This window comes from Vulpes vulpes, chromosome 4, assembly GCF_048418805.1.
Source record: "Vulpes vulpes isolate BD-2025 chromosome 4, VulVul3, whole genome shotgun sequence".
Classification (NCBI taxonomy): domain Eukaryota; kingdom Metazoa; phylum Chordata; class Mammalia; order Carnivora; family Canidae; genus Vulpes; species Vulpes vulpes.
Genome location: NC_132783.1, coordinates 49,161,407 through 49,186,955, shown reverse-complemented (window position 1 = coordinate 49,186,955; position 25,549 = coordinate 49,161,407). Strand labels below are relative to the sequence as shown.

The 25,549-nt window shown below is 32.8% G+C and overlaps 1 protein-coding gene across 3 annotated transcripts in view; it reads left to right on the top strand.

Annotated features, from left to right (window-relative positions):
* The window catches only part of GRID2 (glutamate ionotropic receptor delta type subunit 2), a 1,472,825-nt gene that overhangs the window by 1,163,077 nt on the left and 284,199 nt on the right, over positions 1-25,549 (top strand). For all 3 annotated transcript variants that reach the window (XM_026015616.2, XM_072755651.1, XM_026015615.2), the window contains exon 11: positions 11,218-11,530. In XM_026015616.2, coding sequence (XP_025871401.1) covers positions 11,218-11,530 — 313 coding nt within the window. The remainder of the gene's footprint in view (positions 1-11,217; positions 11,531-25,549) is intronic.

Here is a 25,549-nt window from a genome sequence, read left to right as displayed (position 1 = left end):
TGATGTGGCTACAACTAGAAGGTATTATGCTAAGGAAAATGTCAATTAGTGAAAGACAAATACCATTTGATTTCATTCATATGTGGATTTTTAAGAACAAAACAGATGAATATAGGGAAAGGGAAGGAAAATAAAATAAGATAAAAACAGAGAGGGAGACAAACCATAAGAGACTCTTAACTATGGGAAACAAACTGAAGGTCACTGGTGGCGAGGTGGGTGGGGAGATGGGGTAAATGGGTGATGGGCATTAAGGAGGACACTTGATAGAATAAGCACTGGGTGTTATATGGCAACTGATGAATCACTGAATTTTACCCCTGAAACTAATAATTCACTATGTGTTTACTAAATTGAATTTAAATATTTTTTTAAAAAAATAAAATAAAAGAGACACAATAATTAAATGCAAGACAAGTGGACTAAATTGTTAAGACAGTCTGGAAACAAATGGCAAAGTTGTAAAACAGACTCCAGATTAAACTATGAATCAATATTAAATCTCCTGAGTTTGATAACAATACTGTGCTTCTGCATTTTAAATAACATTGAAATATTAAGAGATAAAGTGACATGATATATGCAACCTATTTTCAAGTGGCTCAATAGTATGTATATTTCTATATCTGTATATATGTAAATTGTGTGTGTAAGTATATGAATTAGGCATATGCTAAGGAAGTCCTATATTAAGTGAGAAATTATCGATTTTTCTAAAACAATACTGAGGTAGAGGGCTAATTATTTTGGGAGGAAAGAGTACTTATGTTTAAATAACATAGACTAGAGACAACCTAAGTAAGTAGGTCAGAATCCTGGATCTTAGTAGTATGAATTTGGTCAAGTTACTCATACTCTGTGTCTCAATTTTCCTATCTATAGAATGGAGATAATAGTATTTACCTCACAGGATATTTGTGGAAATTGATTGAATTAATCACTGAAAAGTAGTTAGTGTGTAGTAGGCACTATCTAAATATTAAATAGTAGTGATATTAGTAAAATCTCCTTAGTACTTATCTTAATTAGACTATTATTGCCTTATAATGTGCTAAGTTATAATCAAATAAATGCCATTCTTTCAATGAGTTCACCAGTACTCTGTAAAAGTGTAAAGTTAAAAATGTGAAAATGTTACTGAAGTTACAAGAGTGGTTGTCCTGTTGGATTTAAATGTCTTCTTTATAAATCTTTGTTCTTCTAAAATCTTGTAGAATTGTTTAGTATGATCTTAATTTCAGAATGAAAGTCAGTTTAATAAGAATTTCATTGGTCTAACTGGAGATTTATTCTTTTCCAGTGGTATATTTGAAAACTAATGGATTTTTGTTATATGTCTGCGTTTGAAACTTAACTACCAATCTATAACAGTGATATTTTAAAATACATTTGTTTCTTTTCAAAGAAATACATAAAATCTTGACATTGACAAAGTAAATAATTAGTGATTAATTTTATAATCTGGTTATTTCTCTTTTCCAGTACTTATGCCTTGATTTCTCCTATGGATAATAATAACTTATACACTGTATTTATCTGGAAAGATCTGTTGGAACTTTAAAGTTTCTGGATTTAAAATCTTTAGAACGAAAAAAATTTATATTCCTACATTAGCAAACATACAATAAGTTCTAAAAAAATAATTTTTAGCTCTAAAATTTTGAATTAGAAGGGCTCTTATATTACCAATTACAATCCACTTATTGTACAGATGAGTGACCTTAAAATGATGAAAGTTTGGCAACTTACCCAAAGTCATGTTATATATCATTAATTAACTACATTCTTCTTTCTATCACTCTTCTTTTACTCCTCCTTTAGCATTTCTTCAATCTGTACTTTCTTCCAAGGAAACCTAGAATTTTTACACTAAGACATTATTTTGAAGACCAAAGAATTTAAAGTAATATTTAAGCAAACTGTCAAGAAATTTTAAAAATCAATTAACAGTCCATTCTTGTGAAGAGCAAGGGAAGAAAATATATGGTTTAAGAAGTTGGATAGGCAGAGATAGATCTAATGCTTGTTAAATATGTGCCAAAATTCTTCAACAACTATTTTCCTTCCAGTTTGTGCAAAGAATCTTTGAAAAAAGACGGGAGGGACAAACGTAAGAGAATTGAAGCTCATGGTAGATACTTTTAATGAATTCAAATTTCCAAATCCAAATGAATGATATCCTAGGGGAATTAATGCATTTTCTGAGGTGACATGAGTTACTATGGATATTATTATTTTATTTTTTGTATATTTTTATTGGAGTTTGATTTGCCAACATATACTATAACACTCAGTGCTCATCCCATCAAGTGCCCCCCTCAGTGTCCATCACCCAGTCACCCCATTCCCCCGCTCACCTCCCCTTCCACCACCCCTTGTTCGTTTCCCAGAGTTAAGAGTCTTTCATGCTTTGACACCCTCTCTGATTTTTCCCACTCATTTTTCTCTCCTTTCCCCTATAATCCCTATCACTATTTTTTGTTTCCCATATGAGTGAAACCATATAATGATTGTCCTTCTCCGAATGACTTACTTCACTCAGCATAATACCCTCCAGTTCCATCCATGTCGAAACAAATGGTGGGTATTTATCATTTCTAATGACTGAGCAATAATTCCATTATTGGAATATATATTCCATTATATATTCCATTGTATATATAGACCACATCTTCTTTATCCATTCATCTTTCGATGGACACTGAATCTCCTTCCATAGTTTGGCCACCATGGACATTGCTGCTATTCAGAGAAACTATTGAAAGATATGAATTTAGCGTCATCATAATACCTATTCAGTCCCTGTTTTTATGTATTATTTCTTTGGGCTTCCTCTTTCTTTTACAGAGTCCCCCTAATATTTCTTGCAGAGCTGGTTTGGTGGTCACATATTCTTTCAGTTTCTGCTTATCTTGGAAGCTCTTTATCTCTCCTTCTATTCTGAATGACAGCCTTGCTGGATAAAGTATTCTTGGTTGCATGTTCTTCTCATTTAGGACCCTGAATATATCCTGCCAGCCCTTTCTGGCCTGCCAGGTCTCTGTGGAGAGGTCTGCTATTAATCTAATAGTTCTCCTCATATAAACTAAGAATCTCTTGTCTCTCGCTCCTTTACAGATTTTTCTCTTTATTTGGAATTTGCAAGATTCATTATTAAATGTCGAAGTGTGAACGGTTTTTATTGATTTGTGGAGGGGGAACTGCTCTATCTCCTGGACCTGAATGCCTGTTTCCCTCCCCAGATTAGGGAAGTTCTCAGCTGTGATTCCTTCAAGTATCCTTTCTGGCCCTCTGGCCCTCTCGGTGCTCTCTGGAATCCCAATTATATGTAGATTTTTCCTTCTGAGGCTATCAGTTATTTCCCTTATGGTCTTTTAATTGTTTTTGTTTGTTTTTTGTTTTTTCCTCAGCTTCCTTCTTTGCTATCAACTTGTCTTCTATGTTGATCACTCTTTCTTCCAACTCATTAACCCTCATCATTAGGACCTCCAGTTTGGATTGCATCTCATTCAATATTTTTTTTTTTTATTTCGGCCTGATTAGATCTAAATTCTGCAGTCATGAGGTCTCTTGAATCCTTTGTTTTTTCCAAAGCCACCAGTAGATTTATTTATTTATTTATTTATTTATTTATTTATTTATTTATTTTTAATTTATTCATGAGAGACACAGGGAGAGAGACAGAGACAAAGGCAGAGGGAGAAGCAGGCTCCATGCAGGCTCCATGCAGGGAGCCTGATGTGGGACTCGATCCCGGGTCTCCAGGACCATGCCCTGAGCTGAAGTCAGTTCTAAACTGTTGAGCCACCTGGGCTGCCCCACCAGTAGCTTTATAATTGTGCTTCTGAATTGGCTCTCTGACATCAAACTGTAATAGAAGTTTTCATCTTCATCTATGGAATAAATCTAAATCTCCCAAAAATAATTTTCCTAAGCAGATTTTCTATTGAAACTTCTCACTTAAATTGTGAAGAAATCATGCAAAAAAAAAATGGTCCCCTTGTTGCTGCTTCAGACAACGGGCTTCATCCTTATGAAAATCTGTATGGTCTGCTTCACCATCACCTGGTTCTGCCCTGACCCTTGATCTTTCTCAGGGTCTGGCTCCCAAAACTTCCAACTCCCACCACTTCCTACCAGACACTACTATGGATATTATGTACAAAACATGAAAAAGGGGAATGTTATCAGTTGGCTATTAGTACATTCAAAATTAGAAAAAAAAATCATTCTAAATGAACAGTGACTTTGATTTTATTCTCTGATAAAATTATAGGATGGATTATTAATCTGATGTGTTATAGGTGATAAAACAAATAAGCAGATCATTTTCTTTTATGATAGCATGAGTTGGTTACACATGTATTTTGAGTTCAATGTCTTTTACAAAGTACTTAAAAAACATATAGAGTAGCCTGGTTGGATGACACTATAATAGAGGATACTTATGGGTGATTTAAAAAAATAATGTCTGAAGTGTTAACTTATGAGCTCCCATCAAAATGGGGAGAACTTGGGGTACCTGGCCTGGCTCAGTCATTTAAGACTCTGCCTTTAGCTTAGTTCATGATCCCAAGGCCCTGAGACTGAGCACCACATTGGCCTCCCTACTCAGTGGGGAGTCTGATTTTCCATTTCCCCCTGCTTGTGCTTGCTCTCTCTCTCTGTCAAATAATAAATTGAATCTTTATGGGATGCCTGGGTGGCTCAGTGGTTGATAGGGTGTGATCCCGGAGTCCCAGGATTGAGTCCCACATCGCTCCCCAATGAGCCTGCTTCTCCTTCTTCCTTGTCTCTGCCTCTGCCCTTCTCTCTGTGTCTCTTGAATAAATAAATAAAATCTTAAATTTTTTTTAATCTAAAAAAAAAAATGGGGAGAACTTTATAGGCAAGTTGCAATGCTTTTCATCAATATTTTACTAGTAATGCAGATGAAGAATTAAAAGCCTTCCTCTCAAACTTCCAAATGAATCAAGGCTAACAGAAGACATAGATATAATGATTGATTGTTAACAATTCAAAATATTTCAGATAGATGTAAAAAAAATCAAAGAACCAAAGAACGAAACTGATGAGAGATAAATATAAAATCTAACATTTTATTTCAAATCAATTGCATAGGACTTATAAGAACTTCTGGATTGATAGTGTCTCATTTAAAAATATATTTTGGGGGGAGAGTTTCAAAAATATGTTTTAAATGTATAAACCTTAAATTTAGTATAAGGCAATGTTGTAATTGACCTAGTAAAAATGGTTCAAGCTTCAATTTCATTTTCAAAAACTGTATTATTCATATCAGTTGAGGAAACATTGATGAATTAGACTGTTTGCAAGAATAACCAGTATTTTGAGGGAAATGGAAATCATATCTTGAGAAGAGCGATTGTTATAAGCAAATTATTTTTAGCATTAAAATAGTATTTCCAATTGTGGTATAAAATAGTATTCTTCAAGTATTTGAAAGGTTAGGTAGACCTATCTAGATTTATGATTCAGATTTAAATTATAATTAGATTTATATGAACTTGTATCTGTTCATATATGCTCAAAGCTTTATACTAATTAAAATATTTCAAATGTAAATTTTTCATCTTGAAAGAATGCAATTTGACTTGGAATAATATTAAGTAAAATAATGTATGTGGAACATATAACATGGCACTAAGTATATAGTAAGCATTAAATAAATGTGACTATTAGTATTACTAATATAATATCCTTGGAATTACATTCAAGCATAAATTAGATGATTATTTGTGAGATATGACCATTTAGAACAAAAATTTTTTAGCCTAAGTTTATGCTTCTAAGTAAGATTCAGTTATTGTATGGCTTATTAGCCATGTTCCCTTATAGTATCCACTCATCTCCTTTTCACAAGTTGAAAGAATGTAGGTTTTTAAAAATCTCCTTTTGAGGAAAATGTTGAGTGTATAATTAGAACAGTTTTTAAAAAATTATTTATATTCCAGGTTTAGTACTAATTCTTCAAAATTCAAATAATCACTTCTTCATTAAGCATTTGACATATATTAATATTGCATAAAATATTGAACCTACTGTAGTAGACTCTTGATTACCTTAGCAAATGGCAAATAACATAAATATAAACAAATTAATAAACCAAGAACCTTATTTTAATCATTGAAGTAATCATTCATTAAGATATAAATTTTTTATCAGTGCTAAAATATTTAATAAATTTTAATATTACCATTTTCTTTTTATTCTGTAAAAGCCTGTCTCTGTCAGGAATGCTGAAGAATAGAAGAGACTTTATAAGAATTGAATAATGAGTATCCAGTAAATGTTCCATCTTTATTCATTCATATATGAAGCAAGTTTTTATTGATCAGGAATCTATGCCAGACAAATGTGGTAGATACCAGGAATATGTCAAATTAAAAAAAAAAAATCACAGTCTTTAGTTTCATGGAGCCTGTAGTCTAGTAGAAAAGTCAGACATTAACCAACGAATCACATAATTATTTGTAAAATAACAACTGTCACAACTACTAGAGAAGTGAGGAATGTAGGCCTCTGATAGTATATATATATAAGAGTTATTTTTCTAATCAAAGGGGGCCATGGATAGCTACCCTGAGGAAGTGATAATTGAGCTGATTTATGAATATGAACAAGAGTTTACTTGAAGAATTTTCAGGAAACCCAGTCCATTTAGTGGGAATAGCATGTACAAAGACCATGTATCAGTAAGAAGTGCTGGAAAGGAAAATAGTTCCACATGTAAATGTTGAGGTAGATTAAAGAGAGTCTATCTAAATATGTATGGACTGTGTTAAAGAGTTTAATCTTTTTCCTAAGAGCAACACAAATCTATTGAAAACCTTTAAACTATGACAAGGGACAGGATTAGATTTTCTCTATAAAAAGATTACTTTGTCTGTAATGGGGAGATTAAGAGAAGAAAATGCTAGATTTCAGGTAAACTGATAATGAGCCCATAAAAGCAATGGTGAGAGCTGGAAATAATAGAGAAGTGAGTGGTTATTAGGACTCCTAGGAGGTAGAATCAACAGTGACAGACAGGATAGGAGGCATAAGATTGGAAAAGATAGTGAGACCACCAAGCTTTAAGACTTATGTGAAAAGATACTCATTGAAACAGGAAACATGGGAAGAGGACCGGTTAGAGTTGAACACCATGAATATGGCCTTGGCCATATTAAATTTGAGGTATTTTTGAGGCATCTAATAGAAATGTAGTTACATAAATCAGTCTAGACTGTAGAACTCAGATATACCTAGAAAAATAAATTTGTAAATCTGATATATAAATGGGGACAGTGGAAGTAATGGATATAAAAGGATTGCCTAGGCAGCAGATCTCAAATGAGAAAAGTCTGTAAGGCCCAAGTCCAGAGGATTGCTAACATAAGCTTGAAAAAAGAACTGAAAAAGTTATCATGTCATGAAATCCAAGGAAAAGAATGCTTATGATGGAGAGAGTAGTCACTGTCAAAGGTCAAGAAACCTAAACAGATGAGCACTAAGTTGTGTCCATTTCACTCAGCAATGCAAAAATAAAGAAGTGCTGTGTTCATTGAGTAATAGAGTACTTAACAATATGGGTATGAAAGAATCTTCCCAGACTCACTAGGAAGTTTGGAAATAGAGACAAATCTTTAGAGAAAATTGTGAAAAAGGGGGAGAGAAAGTATAACTGGGATTCAGAAGTTATGGAGGGGAGGACAGGCTTTTCTGTTTTTGTTTTTATTTTAATGCAAAGCAATTACAGAATCCGTTCATAGAAAATTTACAATTGTTAGGATGATGTTTAATACATAATAAAAAACAGGAGTTTAAATAATTGAAAGGGGGGATTGATTAATAAGTTTACTGATGGATGGAGAGTTGGTTTTTGGAAGGAAGACAGCTCCTCTAATGTAAATAGAGGTTAAATAGAATAGGGATATGGGTTGAGAGATAACGGTTAAATAGAATGGGGTATAGATTGAGAGATAGAAATAAGCCTGAATTTTAAACTGATATCTATGTTCTCCACAAAATATCAGTAAAGGTCATCTTCCAAGAGTTGGGGTGGGGGTGTACTGAGAAGATTAAAGGTTTAATGAGGTAAAGATTTGAAAAATAGAAACTGTACAAATGAATTGACATGTATGCATACATAAACAGATAAACAAATGATGAGGAAGAAAGGAAGAAATGGAGAGAGAGAAGGAGAAAAGAATAAAGAGAAAAAGGAAAGAAAGGAAGGAAGGCAGTGAATGAGGAAGGGAAGATACAAATTATCATTTATTTCTAATAATTTTTGGTAGTTTTGAAAGATTCAAGAAGTTTTTGGGCTTTCTGAATCAGTGGTTCTTGGTATTTTTTTTCTGCTCCAGTAAAATTTCTCTCATACAAGTAAGGATTATCACATATTCATATCAAGCACAATGATCTGCTATATTATTGATTCTGAAGGAGAAGATGAAGTACTTCCTCAGAAATAGGAAATCTCAGAAATAGGAAAATATGCGCATATGTTTTTATGTTGTGTCCGAATGTAAATGTATTTGTGCAGTTTGAAAGGCCATTAAATGATTCTGAGATGTCCTCCAGAGGGAGACTGGGAATTTCTAGCCAAGTATTAAAAGTGGACCAGAATTTAGGAAGTTCTCCATAAAAAAAAAGACAGGCAATTATTATGTTTAATAAATATTTTAGCACATACAATAAAATCAGTTTCCTTTTTCGAAAGTGTACAGTATTCCTTAGATATCTATTTTGCATTATAGAAATTCGCTTCATGATACTTAAAAGTATCTATTAGTAGAATCACTGTGTGACTATTCCAATTCATAATCATTTACTTGTTAAACAATTATTTATCAACAAAATATTGATGAATATTTACAAATATTCAGTCAACTTGTCATTAAGTTCTGCCTTAGGTGAAATTTTCTGATTTTAATTTAGTCATAAAATGCTTTAGGTTACTAGTCCGTCAATTAATTACTAAAGTACCAATCCATAGTACTGTAATGTCCTGAAAAATTAAAAGCGACTTCTGAAAGCCTAATTGAATCTTGGAGAGATATTTATTCACCATTAGTATTAAGATAAATGTGTCAACTCACAATAATCACACTAAACTTAGGTACCTTCATTTCACAAATGAATAAACTGAAGCTCAGAATAGATAGAACTGAAGAAGTAAGGATCCAGGTTAGATTTTCAGTCTGAAAAGACCTGCTTCCTAATATCTAGCTATAGAAAATAAATACGTGAGCTGGAAAACAATAATAATTATTTTTCTAAAAAAGTTCATTTTCATGTAGTGTTATTAAATTTAATACCTCTCTATAAGAATAAACTCAGTGTTTATTACTAACATGGCCTTGTTGCAATATAAATAGCACAATAAAAAACCCACAAAATTTTAGACTCTTTTAAGGTAAAAATTGTCCTAGTTATTTTAACCACCTACCATATGAGTTATTTGGAAAATGAAGAATTTTATGCAATAGGTAAGTGGTTATGAGGACAGGTTTGGAGTAAGAAAACTGAGCTTTAATATTGGCTTTTATATTTATTAACTATGAGCATTAAATGAGTTACTTAATTCGTTGTGCTTTCTCTATCTATGAAATGGAGGGGAAAACACATAATTCATGATGTATTAGAAGGATTAAATAAGAAATATATTTAACTACTTAGTACTGGGCCAACAGCAAATATATATGGATTGATATATATGTGTAAATGTATATGCATACACACAAACACACACACACACACACACACACACACAAACACAAGAGAGGGACGCCTGGGTGGCTCAGCAATTGAGCATCTGCCTTTGGCCCAGGGAATGATCCCAGGATCTGGGATCGAGTCCCACATTGGGTTCCTTGTAGGGAGCCAACTTCTCCCTCTGCCTCTCTCTCTCTCTCTCTCTCTCTCTGTGTGTGTCTTTCATGAATAAATAAATAAAATCTTAAAAAAACACACACACAAGAGGTTTAAATTTAGCTTAGAATAGTTTTGAAGCCATTATTACTTCAGAGACTAGATTTATTTGAACTGGTTTAGCATTCCATTAGGTATGTTACTTTTCATATTGTTTTTGTTTTTGTTTGTTTGTTTGCTTGCTTGCTTGCTTGCTTGTGTTGGTCTCCAAAAGCAATAAAACCAGTTTCCATACTCACTCCTTCATAAAACAATAATAATACATAATAAATATGCATTATAACAAAATAATACATAATAATACATAATAAATATGTATTATAACAAAATAATAACAAAAATGTTCAATTAAATATAGTTCAATTTAATATAGTATTTGTCTGGAAGGAGCTTCCCACAGCCTTAGTCATAGCCATGGATCATTATTTCAAACAAAATATATCTTTTAGATATTTAAATGTGTGTTCTCATATCGTAGAATTTAAATGTAATTCATTTGTTCTGTGATCGCAATAGTACATAGCAATTTTGCTGTGAGGTTCAAATAAGTAAAATAGAATGTACTGTAGTTTAGAGTGCTATCACTGATACACATTGAAAAGAAGGGTTGTTATTCCAAGAAAAATTATGTCTCCTTAAGCTTTAATTTTTCATTAAAACATTTCTGAGGTTTATACAATAAAATCATAGTTGAGACTTTTGGCAAATGACATTATAACTTAGTGCTATATGAAAGTTCTAACGAACTGCAATGTATTTAGAGCTTAATAATATAAATTCTGATGCAGAGAAATCTAAACCAAAGGTAAAATGCTAGGTTGAGGTGTCTTGTTTTTTGTTTTTTATTTTAATTACCGGCCTGATAATTTACACGTTAAGAACATAATTAAATATCTTGGGAAGAGAAAGAATTCTTTAGAATAAGTTTTACCTTTGCTACTGTGTTAAATATGGCTTTGATAAAATGACCTAAGGAAAACAGACAATTTCCTTCAGGTGTTATCTGTGTCTGAAATATTCTTCACTGATTTCACATGCACTGATAATATGAACAAGGTAATTTATCTGACTCTTGTAGAGCAAGGTTTGTAGTAAGAAATGCAAAATTCACACAGAGTTTCCCTCTAAGAAGTCTGTGCAGTGTTTTTTGGTTTATATAAAAAGACTAAAGATCTTGCCTCAGGCATCTATTTTCTTTTCCTTAAGGCAAGCTGAAACATCACAAATCAAATTGTTTTTCACATTGTTAATTTAATATTTTCTCTTTCAATTTCTCAGAGAGCCGACATAGGGATTTCTGCTTTAACTATCACTCCAGATCGTGAGAATGTGGTGGACTTTACAACACGCTATATGGACTACTCAGTGGGAGTACTACTTCGAAGGGCTGAAAAGACAGTGGATATGTTTGCCTGTCTTGCACCATTTGATCTCTCTCTATGGGCTTGCATAGCTGGCACTGTTCTTCTGGTGGGTCTTCTGGTCTACCTCCTGAATTGGCTTAATCCCCCACGATTACAAATGGGATCAATGACTTCTACTACTCTCTACAACTCCATGTGGTTTGTGTATGGATCCTTTGTACAGCAAGGTAAGGAGAATAAATACATTTTATTATGAAAAAGGAATATGTTTCAAAAGCCATGAATCAGTTAAGAATGTTCTGTATCTGACATCAATAAGCATTCTAAAGGGTCTTCACAGCAATGCTCAGAAAAGAACATTTCCTACTCTTTCCTAGAGGATCTCAAACACAGCAGGTTTCCCACAAAAATGGTTCATTATCTTTTGATGTAGGTTCAATTTCATCAACAAAGCCAAAAATGAATGTCAGAGGTGAGGTTCACAAGAAAGTCAAGATCAGATTTCCCCTCCTCCCCATCACCTAATTTTTTTTACCCTTTCTCTGTCATACTGAGAAATAGTCTTACTAAGATGAAACAATTTACTACCAGAGCACATACTGTTTAATTATTTACATATGTAAGACATGCTGAGACTGGTTCTTGGCTCAGAGACATTATTTAATGTATTAAAAATATTTAATGATAATGAAAAAACTTTGATTAATTTAAGATTCTGATAAGAAACTTTGTCTTATCTTTCATCTTAATATTTAATCTTTACCAATGATTTAATTTACAATATCATGATATTCTAAAGAATGTCTTTGTTTTGTTATTCAATATTTAATCTGCCCTACTCTTTAAAATGTCTAGTTAATTCTTTGACTCTCATCATTTTAGAATAGAGTAATACTTATTGAATTCCTTATTTGAGACTATTGCCATTGTACAGAATGAAATAATAGAATACTTAGTGGATCGATAGTTTCTTACAAACCTGTCACATGTATTGAAGAGGAGAAATACGTATCACAGTAGAGATACACGACATGTTTGCCTTAATGTTTGCAAATCTCAATTTTTTTTTTAATTCACACTTGCTATTAGATTTGCCATTAAATTTGAGTAGTTGTTCTCAGATGCATACTCTTATTTGAGACCACTGGCCCAGAGAGGGCCGAGGACACAGCCCTTAGAAAAGGAATGGATTAGAGGAGTTTTCAGCGGTAACTGACAAGGAGTAATGAGAAAGACTCAAGTACCATGTATTCCATGCAGTGGTATACATACCAAGTAAAGACAATATTTAAAGATGGAGGGTTTGGTTGACCATGTTGACATTTCAAAAAATCAAGTAAAATTAAGACTTGAAAGATATTTATTGGATTAAAAAATAAACTTGTTATTGGTAGTATTCCAGTGACCATATTTGGATAACCAGTTCCTCCAAACCAACCAAATTTATGGGTCAGAAGTTGAGACAGGACATAGGGAGGATGGCTTGTCTTTACTCAGTGATGTCTGAGTACTCAACTAGACAACTCAAGGTCTGAAGATGAACTCATCTGAGGGCTTGTGTATTTCACTTACATGTCTGGTGGCTGATGCTGGTAGTTTCCGTTTTCTTCTATGTTCTCTCTTCATGGGATGGCTTGGCCCTTCTCACAGGATGGTAGATAATTTTTCCATAGAGAGCATTCCAAAAAAAGAGAAAAAAAGAGTCAATGAAACATAAAAATGATGGGGCCCCTAGATGGCTCAGTCGGTTGAGTATCTGCCCTCAGCTCAGGTTGTGAACCTGGGGTCCTGGGATCAAGCCCCATCTCAGGCTCCCTGCTTAGCAGGGAGCCTGCTTCTCCCTCTCCTTCTGCTGCCCCCCCTGCTTGTTCATTCTCTCTCTCTCTCTCTCTCTCTCAAATAAATAAATTAAATATTAAAAAAATAAACATAGAAATGTTATTGCCTAGATTGGGGATCACAAATTTGTATGATGGTGTGAGTTTTTCTTGCAGGGAAAATCCTGGTTTTGACCATCTCATGACTTTGTTAAAAGAATTAAAATGGCTAAAGATTATGAAGTTCTTGTATAAAATAACTTATATAAGGGTCACATAATTATTTATCAAATAAAAAATAAGAACAAATCAGACTTAGCTGTGGGTAGTTAGGCACATGGAAAAAGGATAACAAGGCAAATTATTTTAGATTATTGGCAAGATAATGGTTAAAATGGTAGCTCTTCAGGTACATGAAACAATAAAAAAAAATAGAAAGACCAATAATAATTCAGTAAGAGTAAGATTGGAAAGTAATAGAGTAGTAGTGGGAGATAAAGTTTTTGAGGAAGCCAAAAAACAAAAGTGGAAACATCAGTGTGAGGGAGTTTGAAGTTTGTATTTATCAATTCCTGAAGTTAAGATTTGGTAAAGGACTTCAAAGCTGATCAAGGAAAAAAAAATATTAAAAAAAAATAATAAAAGTAAATAAAAATAAATAAAAATAAATAAAAAAACAAAGCTGATCAAGGAACTGTGAGCACAGAGGACTGATTAAACTATTTGCAATGATGGTCAGTTCAGACAGGAGAGAAAAAATGAGCCATGTGCCAAAACTGTCAATATATGAGGAGAAATAGCTAGGAGATGTTGATAGATATGAGTACTGACTAAAAATAAAAGTTGGTATAGTTAGATATAATTAACCTCTGTTTTCATCTTACTTCTTCCCAATCTGCCCAATTTTCTGCACATGGTTTTAATAACCACTAATATGCAGTTGATCCCCCAAATCTGTATCACCTATTCTTTAATTTTAGTTTTGTATATCCAGCTGCCCACTAGACCACTCTCTGGATATAGGAAAAGCACCATGAATTCCAATGCTGATTCATTTTACATTTTAAAACTTTGTAGCTTCTCATATTCTCTATTCCAGCTGATGCATTACCAGCCACTCAGATATACAGGTTAGAAACTTTGAAAACAGTTTGGATTTCTCTTTCTTCTATCCTTTATATCCCATAACCAAGTTCTATGAATTTTACCTTCTAAATATTTCTAGTAGTTGAAATCTTGTCCCACCTAGACTGATGAGCCTACACTGCTACCTAGATTAAACCTACTTCATTTCTCATCTGAACTACAGAATCTTGTTAACAAATCTTTCTTTTTTCAATTTCGTCCCCTGCAAACATATGCTCCACATACTTGCAGATATATCCAAGTTATTTCTATCAAGGAGAGCTAACTACATAATTCCCATTCTTTAAATATTTTCATGGCTCCTCAATGCCCACAGTTTAAAAGTCTGAGTTATTTAGAACATGAACAATATTCCACTATCGGGCTCCTGTCCAGGGCTCAATTCTCATTTCTTACCACTCATGCCTCACATTTAATTGTTCAGTTATTCCAAATGGCTTTTGTCCCTTGGACATAAGACTGCATCATGACTCTCTGCTACATACGTCTGCTCCTTTCAATTCCTGAAGTGCCTTTATTACTAAGCTGCTTAATCTTTATTTGTACTCTTTGGTTTCATATGGCAAATTGCTATGCATCCTCTAATTCTGGCTGTGATCTCGCTTCTTTTAGGAAATATTTGCTGGGATTAGGGACCATCTTCTATGCTTCTGAAGATATATTTATCATAGCACATAAACTATTATGTAATTGACATTTTTTCATTTGTTTCTGAGTCCTTTGAGCATAAAAGTGGCTTATCTTTATAGTCCCTTTGCCTACAGTTCAGTGTCTTGTACGTATTAAGTGTTCGATAAATGAAAAATGATCAACTAAATGAATAAATACATGCTAAATAGTTAACTAAACAAAGCATAGTGTTAACTGCAATATTGTGCTTATTAGATTATAATTTGTTCCCCAATGATCTAAACCCATTAAACCTAACAGGAAGTGACTCAGAATGTCTCTACTAGTGTATTTTACTAGGAAGCTAAGATGAGGAACTTATAAATAAGATCTCCAATCTGTTGAAATTTTATTTTTGAGGATTTGACATGCTTTCTGAACTCTGCCTATAGGTAGCCAAATTTTAGAAAGTTTGGGGGCGTATCCAAGAGAAAAATATAAGTAAAATTATCCATATGGTTAGCATGCTTTTCTAGTTGTGTAAACATGACACAGATATCAAAAGTTATAAATATGATAAGCACTTTTTCATCCCAACTAGGTCTTTAAATGAATTGTACAGCCTGTTGGTTGATTGTACATTTATACAAATTCCTAGTGATGGATAATGCTGAATTGCATATGATTAACTACTTCATCTTTGAAATGCTGCCATTCTTCCACTTCCTAACAATGAAAAGGTGAATTTGTTAAAAGGTACAGAAAGCATCTTTACATTTGGATTAAAAAATAAATTTAGAAAAAGCTCCTAAACCCTATGAAAAAAAGAATTAGTCAATGACAGAGTCTGTGCACAGGCATGGAGTTAAAGGTAGTAATAATCTTCAATAAAAATATAGTCTTTTTAAGAAGTACAGCTGTTATTCAGAATTACAGTCTTTATTGAGCCACTAGACCAGATTGAATAGGGATAAAAAGCATTTCATGTATTATCAGATAAATTTCTGAAAAAAAGAGTTTAGGGATAGGTAAAAGAAAAATGTTAAACATGTGTCAGTTGTTTACTAATTCTGATTTTTAAAAGTCTGTAACTTCAAAGCATTCTGGAAAAATAGCTCAGGGAATCCAACTGTGCAAAAGCAGTATGGCCCATTATAGAGATAAACCTAGTACATCTGTTTGGCTGAAACATTAAAGCTTGTGAATTAGATAGTTAAATGCATGAATGAGAGACCAATTTAATGCAAGTTTTGTTGTCATTTTATATCCTCCTTTATTTCCATGTCTACATGCATCTCTCTGCAATCAACATACTTAAACAACTAGGGTTTGATTTTTGAATATCCCTTATGTTAGCTTTATGGGCAGTGACTCTTAATATCATCTGGGCCTGGGGGGTGGGAAGCCTCTATGACTTTTTCACATATGTGCTTGTATACAATTTTTTTTTTTTTTTTGCTGTTTACTTGCAAAGGAAAATTTCAGAGTTTGCTTCAGATGCTTTTGTCTGATTGTAGGAAGTATAAATATATATAGTCACAGAAAACATTTGAAGTTATGACATGTTTATTTACCAGCAAGCATTTATTAAGTCCTTAATTAAGAGAGCACCAACTATATGCCAGGAACGGGAAGAACAAAAGGAAAACAAGGAATAACCACATTAACTGATTTCGTTACTGTGTCTTGGGTATGCTGTATATCATGCCCAACCTAGATGTTCAGAGTATGGTCATAAATAAGAAAGACACAGTTCTTGCAGTCTTGCTTGGAACCATCTAAATGGGCCATAGCCAAATGGGACCATAAAAACCATTTCCGATGAGAAGAGCAGACAGCATTATTGGAAAGAATAAAGAAGGAAAATTCCTTTGATAGCTTTCTTAAATATCAAACAGCTCCACAGATGCCAGTGATTAATAGAAAGGGGGCCTTTAGGAATAGTAGAAGATAACTTGATGGCTGATGTGCAAGAGTTAACAGGAGAGGCAACCCACAGTCTTTGAGATCCCAGGACAATTTTTGGAAGAAAATTAAGAGCTCTTTCCACTGCCAGATGGATTGTAGTGTTACAGAGAATTACAACTTTCTCATTTTCACAAAAAGAAGAATCATTCTATCGAATTAGGCAACTAAAGAGATTGTTGATGAGAGAGCATCTCTTTATACCTTGCATAGAAAAATAATTCAAAAAGACATCCATTTTAATGGTATAGATATAAAATATACAAAACTTATCAATGTGCTGGTTGCAAAACCCCAAAGGATTCAAACCTTGTAGTGTAGTAGCTAAAGCCATTCCTTTGTAACGTTATCTGATATTTCACATTCAATTTGAATATAACAAGAATGATATTGGCTAGCTTTGTTGTTTACTGACCCTAATGTACATGGGGAAAATGAAAGTAATTCCCAGTGACAGGCTAACTGGACTATAGAGACAAATTTCTTTCTACTTTCTGTTCTTACAGATATTAACTCAAAAAAGCTCTATGTAATTTTTATTTAGGTTCAAAAAAACATCTCTGTTGTTGCTAATTATGATTGGCAGTCCTTAACTAAGAGAGCGCCAAATACTCTGAGAGCTGTCATATCCACTTGAGAATTTCCCCATGCTGATTTAAAACATGACAAGGTGCTCATTTCCTTCCGTTTTATCACCAGAATTCACCACTAAAGAAAAAAAAAAAGTTGAACTTTCACGTTCTCAGCTGCTATTCTCAGTCTATCCTTATGGGTGTGGGAAATGAGTAATTTGTATGATAGAAAACAATGCAGTGATCCCAAGATTGGAATCCAATGGTTTATATTTCCAATGAACTGTACTGAGCTCCTAAGCAATTATTCCATGAATTATATGTATGTAATATGCCCCTGAATTTCATTTATTCTACTACCAGCTCCTCATGATTTGAGCCAGACAATCCTTTCTCATGCTAAACTGGCTTTTGCAGAATTGAAAGTAATCAAAGTTTTGAGGCAAAAATCAGATTTCTACTTATATAATGCTTATCAAACAAGAACTGTTTAAAACATTTTCTAGACTTCTGCAGACTGCTTAAGAATGTATACTATAGGGACACCTGCGTGGCTCAGTGGTTAAGGGTTCCAGGTTCCTGGGATCAAGTTTCGCATCAGGTTCCCCTTCTCCATTTGTCTATGTCTTTACGTCTCTCTCTGTGTCTTTCATGAATAAATAAATAAAATCTTTGAAAAAAAAAGTATAATATAATTAAAAGCATTATTTTATTATTTAATGAAACAAAGGAGTGGTTTTCTGCAAGCCATAAAAAAAAAAAACTAAAAAGTGATTTTAAGATATTCTGAGTTGGTTTCCCTCCTTCCTCAAGTGCTTTAAGAAAAAAAAAAAGGTTTTTAAAATCTAAATTTATCAAAAAGGAGGTATCATAGGTCCTTGGAAATAATAGCATTGATATCATAGTAGTACTCAGTATTTGCAGTACCATGTTACAAAACCCCTCAGCTTAAGTAATAAGGATTGGGTCAGACATCACCAAAGATAAATTTATTCTAAAGATAATTTGGGATTGATCAAAGTTAAACTATGGGGATCAGAAGACTATAGGTGGTAAAACAAACAAACAAACAAAAAACAACAAAAAAATACCCTATAGATGGCACTAGAGACCATCAGTTTAGAATATAAATTTTGAAATTCCATTTTTGTTTGACCTGAATCCATTTCCCCTTCATCTATAAATATGTATTTAGAGGTTTTTTTTTTTTTAGATTTTTATTTATTTATGATAGTCACACACAGAGAGAGAGGCAGAGACACAGGCAGAGGGAGAAGCAGACTCCATGTACCGGGAGCCCAACGTGGGATTCGATCCCGGGTCTCCAGGATCACGCCCTGGGCCCAAGGCAGGCACCAAACTGCTGCACCACCCAGGGATCCCTGTATTTAGAGGTTTAATAGTGATGGTTATATTTCAAAAACTGTGGGAAACTGATCCCCGCTTTCAAAAACAGTATCAGCATACTTTGAAAATTAAGACTAGCATTTAACCTAGTTCTAAGATGCATACTTATAATCCAACTATAATGTCTGGTTTACAAAATTGATGAGTAATAAAGTCCTGTGATACTTTTGTTAAATACTCTTGAATGTGGCATAGCCCTTACTTTAATGTTTCACAATTTTAAGGCAGCAAAACTACAATGTGTAATATAAAGTATAAATTCACATTACATATCTTATCATATATAATAGTGTCCCTTATTTGTAAGCTACATTTCTTGATGACAATTGTTCATTTTTTTAAGATTTAACAAAAGACCAAGCATGACCCATATTTCCGTGGACGCATAAAATTGTTCTTTGATTTGTGGCTGTGACCAAAATTTATAGTCTCTTTATATTTACAACTCTGTCTCTTAGACTCTAAATTAGCAATCCAGTTGGGACAGCTATGCAGTTTGTCCTGTCTGCTTCACTTGTTTTCTAGCAGTTAATGTTTATATCCATTGTTTAAGCTCTCCTTTAGCATGTACTAAAAGGATTTCTTCTGCCTTTACTATCTCAAATTCTTTATTCTCCAGAAAACATCTGTTTAGTTATTAAGTAAGAATTATTTATCTAGTCACAAGAGTGAGGAAGACAGCATGGTGTCTGTCTTCATGGAGCTTTCAATGTACAGAGAAATAAACTGGTAAACACATAGCTCCATACAGAATCATAACTCTCAGGTTAAGGAAAGCTCAAATCATGATGGGCTTGGAGTTTACAGATATGCTGCTATTTGGTACATTGCAATTAGGTCAAATACATATAAAATCATGACCTATCAAAATAAGGAACACAGACTAGGATCCAATTTTTCACCTAGTGACAATGGAAGAAATGAATCGTCCAATCAACCCACTTTATCTTTGCTTTTTGATCTATAAAATAAAGTGCTAGATTACATAAAAAAATTTTTCGGCTCTAAGATTGTATGATTCTGTCATAGCAATATCTATGAAAAGAATTATTTTTCTATCTTTGTTTTCTTGAGATAGAAATACAGCTCAGTGTTAAATCCTACATCTATCATTTACTAGCTATCTGACATTGGACAAGTCGCTTAAACTCTAGGTGCCTCAATTCCCTGAATAATAATTGCCTACTTCATCAGGTGTTTGAAAAATTAATCTCTCATGGATATAAACACCTAAAACTGTGTGCATGACATAAAATAGGCACTCAACATTATAATTCTAATTACCTCAACATTTTTGTTGAGGCCTCAGCAAGAGATAGAATCAACCACATTGTGTAATGCTTTATATACTCAAAATTACCTCACAGAAAATAAGCATTATTTTAAAGAAGCATATTATAATCAGGCATAAGGAAATATATTAGAAAAACTAGTCTAGCTAATGGAAATGCTAATAGTAAAAGTCATACACTAACAAATTCATAATAACTTTGTCATTCAGCCAGATATGAAAAACTAAAAGCATTTTTCCTACGTATGTACATCATTATCACATGTATTGTGATAAACTGTACCATAAAAGGGCCCAAGATGCAACAAATAATGAAATGAAATTGAATGGAATTGGAAGTTTTGATTCAGGACGCTTCCAGTTTACATATTAAGTCCTTAAAACGATTGAATAATTTAGGAGAACTAATCTATAAAAACTGTGTAAATATGTGTTTTGTTTGTGGAATTATATCTTGAAATCTGTACCTAACATAGCACAAAATTGAGTATGAACATCATATAGAAGGAGGCTAATTTTCCTAAAATAATCAATGTTATAAACTGCCATTGATGGCAGTTTATTACCATTTGGATCCATTCCAGAATTGAAATAGTAATGATGATGATGATGAAACTTCGGTTTTTGCTTATTACACTCACAATGCCAGCACTGAAAATTAGAATATTTAATAATTTTTTATTGAAGCATAATTGACATACATTTCCATTAGTTTCAAATATATAACATAATGACTTGATATTTGTATATTTTGTGAAATGATCACCACAATAAATCTATTTAATATGCATACATAGTTAAAAAGAATTTTTTATGATGAGAATTATGCTGAGAACTCTCAGCAGCTTTCAAAGTAGTGATGCAGCATTATATTCAATAGTCACTATGCTGTACATTACATCCCTGTGACTTATTTATTTTATAACTGGAATTTGCACCTTTTGCTTCTTTTCACCCATTTGGCCCACACTGCCTCTGGCAACCACCAGTCTGTCATCTGTATCTGTGTGCTCAGTTTTGCTTTTTAGATTCCACATGTGACTGAGACCATATGGTATTTATCTTTCTCTCTCTGACTTACTTCATTTGGCACATGCCCTCAAGTTCTATCCATGTTGTCACTAATGGCAAGATTTCATTTTCCTCCATGATATACAATGGAATATTATTCAGCCTTAGAAGAATGAAAAAATATATATGCATATATAACATATTTTTCCATGTATGACATATTTCTTCATCTATTCATCTGTCTTATTGGACACTCGGGTTGTTTTATCTCTTAGCTATGATAAATAATGCTGCAATGAACACGGGAGTATATACATTATTCCAAGTTAGTGTTTTCATTTCCTTTACATATATACCCAATAGTGGGACTGCTAGGTCATATGGTAGTTCTGTTTTTAATATTTTGAGGAAACTCCATACTGTTTTCCAGAGTGGCTGCTCCAGTTTGCATTCCCACCAACAGTGCACAAGGGTTCTCTTTTCTCCACATCCTTGCCAGGACTTGTTATTTTTTCCTTTTTGATAATGGCTATTCTAATAGGTGTGAGGTGATATCTCCTCATGATTTAAATTTACATCTCCCTGACGATTAGTGATATTGAGCACCTTTCAGGTGTCTTCTTTGGAAAAATGTCTATTCAGATCCTTTGCCCAAATTTAATCAGATTGGTTTTTTGCTATTGAGTTGGATGAGGGTTTTTTTTATATATATAGTTTGGATATTAGTCTCTTATCAGATATATAATTGCAGCTATTTTCTCCCACTCAATACATTGCCTTTTCATTGTGTTGGTTTCCTTTGCTGTGCAGAAGCTTTTCAGTTTGATACAGTCCCACTTGTTTTATTTTTCCTTTTGTTGCCTTTGTTTTTGGTGTCAGATCCAAAAAAATCATTGCCAAGAGCAATGTCAAGAAGTTTCCCATCTATGTTTTCTTCCAGGAGTCTTATGGATTCAGATCTTACATTCAAGTCTTTAATCCATTTTGAATTAATTTTAATATATGGTGTAAGGTAATGGTCTGGTTTAATTCTTTTGCAATGTCAATTACTATTTGATTGCTTAATATAGTGATAAAACTAAAAGCAATCTTGCCTATGAAAAATAAATATCACCTATGTTAAATACTATGCTAAAGTTTTAAATACATTGATGCAATTCCTTTAAACTTAAGAAAATTGCTGAAATATAGTTACATTAACTTACATGTATGCTTATAGATACTTTTGAAATACAATATAATGCACAGGCAAGTTATAAATAGTATAGTATTTAACATAGGTGATATTAAAGTTATAAATAATATAGTTAAGTATATGGTCCCTTTATATTATCATGGCATTAGAATCTATAACACCAGATATAAGGTCAATTTGAAGATGAAAACAATTTCTAAATAACCAATAAAATTTGTGACTACCATCTGAGAAAATCAAAGCCCATTATAGTATTGTAAGTTAAATTTGTGAGTTAAATCAAATAATATGCCATTCCAGTATTCACAAGGTTGATTCTAAATGAAAACTGTGTTTGATACTATTTGATTATCAATATTAACAATCTAAAAATAAATTATATTATTAAAGTTATTGAAAAAGAATAAAAGATCTTTGTATGGTTTTCCAAAAATTATTTTAATACAGTTTTTGCTGTATTAAATATTCATTTGTTGCCTAAAATAGAATTTTTGAAAAGTCTGTATTTTAAGGAGAGGTGATCCTAATATTTTTGGCTTTTAAATTTTGAAATGGTCTGATTTCAAATAATTATCTGCAAAGTTATGAAGAATTGTTGACAGTGTTCTCTTCTACCATAGCTCCTTTCTAATATCATGATGTTCTCTTTCTTTCTAAATATAAAGTAATTTTGCTATATCAGCAGGACTGTCTGCAAGCACCACATTTCTATTCTATTGTTATACTATCCAAAGAGTTAAGGCCACTTAGTTTTCAGTCCTCTGCCTTACATCACCACCCAAGGAGTACTATAATCCTCTAGAAATGCATTGCCTGGAGTGTGGCACTGCTTAATAAATCACTTCATCTTATTTATCTTTCTCTTGACATATATCTAGCAGCAGGAACCATTATCCTGTGACAATGTTAAGTTCTATTGACATTTTCTCTTAATTAACTACACCACTGGCTACAAATTTAACATTGGGAATAAACTTCCTTTATTTAATGCTATCCTGAACAAAGGAAGTGTTAAGTTTGTCATGCATTCATTGTCTTAACAGATACTAAAACATCTTTGTTATTTTCTCAGACTGGTTTATTTCTCTGCTGAGAAAATAAACAGAATTCATATATGAAATCATGTTGCCTTATTTCATTAAGACAACTGACCAATTAGACAAGTGCACCTTTTCATTAGGTATCTTAATGAATATATGAAAGCTCTATTATATATGCCTGAATTCCTCTGTGATACCATTTCTTCAATCAACTCAGTGACTTTTATGCACATTTTATAATTCACAGAAACATTTCTTTTGAGATTAAAACATGTTTTATGTACTTTAAAGCTAAGTGTTTTTTAAAAAGCTAAGTGTTTGGGGTTCAAATTAAAAATCAGTCATTTATTCAACATTATTGGATGTCTACAATGTGACAGGCACTATACAAGCAACTGGAGATACCTTTCTGAGAAAACAGTCAGGCTTTTATAGAGCTTATATTCTAGGGAAGGGAGACATAAAAAACAGTAGGCTAAATAAATAAATAAACAAATAACACAGTATGTCAGAACTCAAATATTATAGAAAAACTAGCTCAGAGAGAGGGAATTTAAAGTACATGTGGAAGGGTTGCAATTTTCAATAGGTTCATTTAAGTAAGGCTCTAAGCATTTGATATTGGAGCAAAGACTTGGAGGATGGAAAGGAATGTGCTGTAGAGATATCTGGGAGAAGGGTGGTTAGTTGTAAGGAATCACAAATACAATGACTTGCTCCAAAAAGCCAGAAGGACAGCTTAGTAGGTGAAGTCAGAGAGGTCCATGAGTTCAGATGAGATTAGGCTTTGAAATTTTTGGCTTCTACTTTGTAGTAATGAAGAGTCACTGGAGTGTTTTAAGCAGGGGAGTGGCAGGACAAATATTTAGATAAAGACCAATTGTTTTAGGGGGCATTAAATATCAAAATATTCTTTATCTGTTGTGTTTTCAAGTCCTCCAGCATACTTGAGGATTTAAGAATTGTTTGAAAAAATTGTAGATTTGTATCTGACTGATGATTATATTTCATAGGTGCATGAATGTTTGTCTGTTTAGGCAGATATGTGTTGCTTACAGCATATATCATGAGCCTTTCAAAAACCTTAACTCCAAAAGCCAGTCACACTGATTTTTATTCTCCAGATCAAGTAATTATGGTTATCCATTTCAGACAACATATCAACATTAACTAAAAAGGCACGTATTATTCCCAGCTTTATTTGTGGTGACAGCTCCTGAAGAAAACCATTCTTTTGTAAGTAATCTTCTCCAGGGCTCTTGGTAAAAAGGGAGTAGAAAGAGGAAAAAAAGTAATTGCATTCACAGTGTATTTCTTCCTTTTCAATCAACTTCCTTTCATCTTTCTGGAAACAATAAATGTTAGTTTACATAAATTATTTTAGCCCTTTGTTTTTACTATATAACATATACATATAACATACAAATAGTATCTATACGTAGGTAGATAAATAGATATAGATATATAATATAGAGAGATAGCTGTAAATATCTATCTATCTATATCTATACCCATATCTAGATATGGAGAGAGAGAGATTTTTTTTCCCTGTATCAAACCAAACTACAAATAATGGCTTCCATTATTTGAGAGTAGGATTAAATAATTCCCTTGTTCTTAAATCATCAGTAGTGATCTTCTCTACAGAAAATTCTTTCTGTAAAGAAATATAATTGAGATCTTTATTACTTTATTTGCTTGAAATTTATATATATTTCTCCTTTATCTAAAAAGATCTTAAATTCTGCTAACATTCATAATGACACTGGGCTCTTTTGCTTCTCTTTTTCTTATTTTCAGAAAAAAAAATCAATAACATTATACTCTCAGTTTTCCTTGTCAAGTTTAGTTTTTTGACTAAAAAAATTTCTTGATTTTTAAATTCACAGTCATTTGGTCACAAAAGGCCATCTGGAATACAAGATTAAATAGACACGAGCTTCAGCCACACTGGGAATCTGTAAACTCAGCATTATCCCTCAGAAAAACCTTCCTTTGAAAATGATGTGCATTTCATCCATTGATGAAATATACATATATATATATATATTTAATCTCTAAGCCATTGAAAAAACAAGGTCAAATCTTATGCCAATACCAGGAAATAGAACAATTATAGTTGTATAAGTCCCCTGGTAGTTGTTGCAGATAGTTGTATAGATAGAGACACTTCTGAAAACTAAATATTTTTAA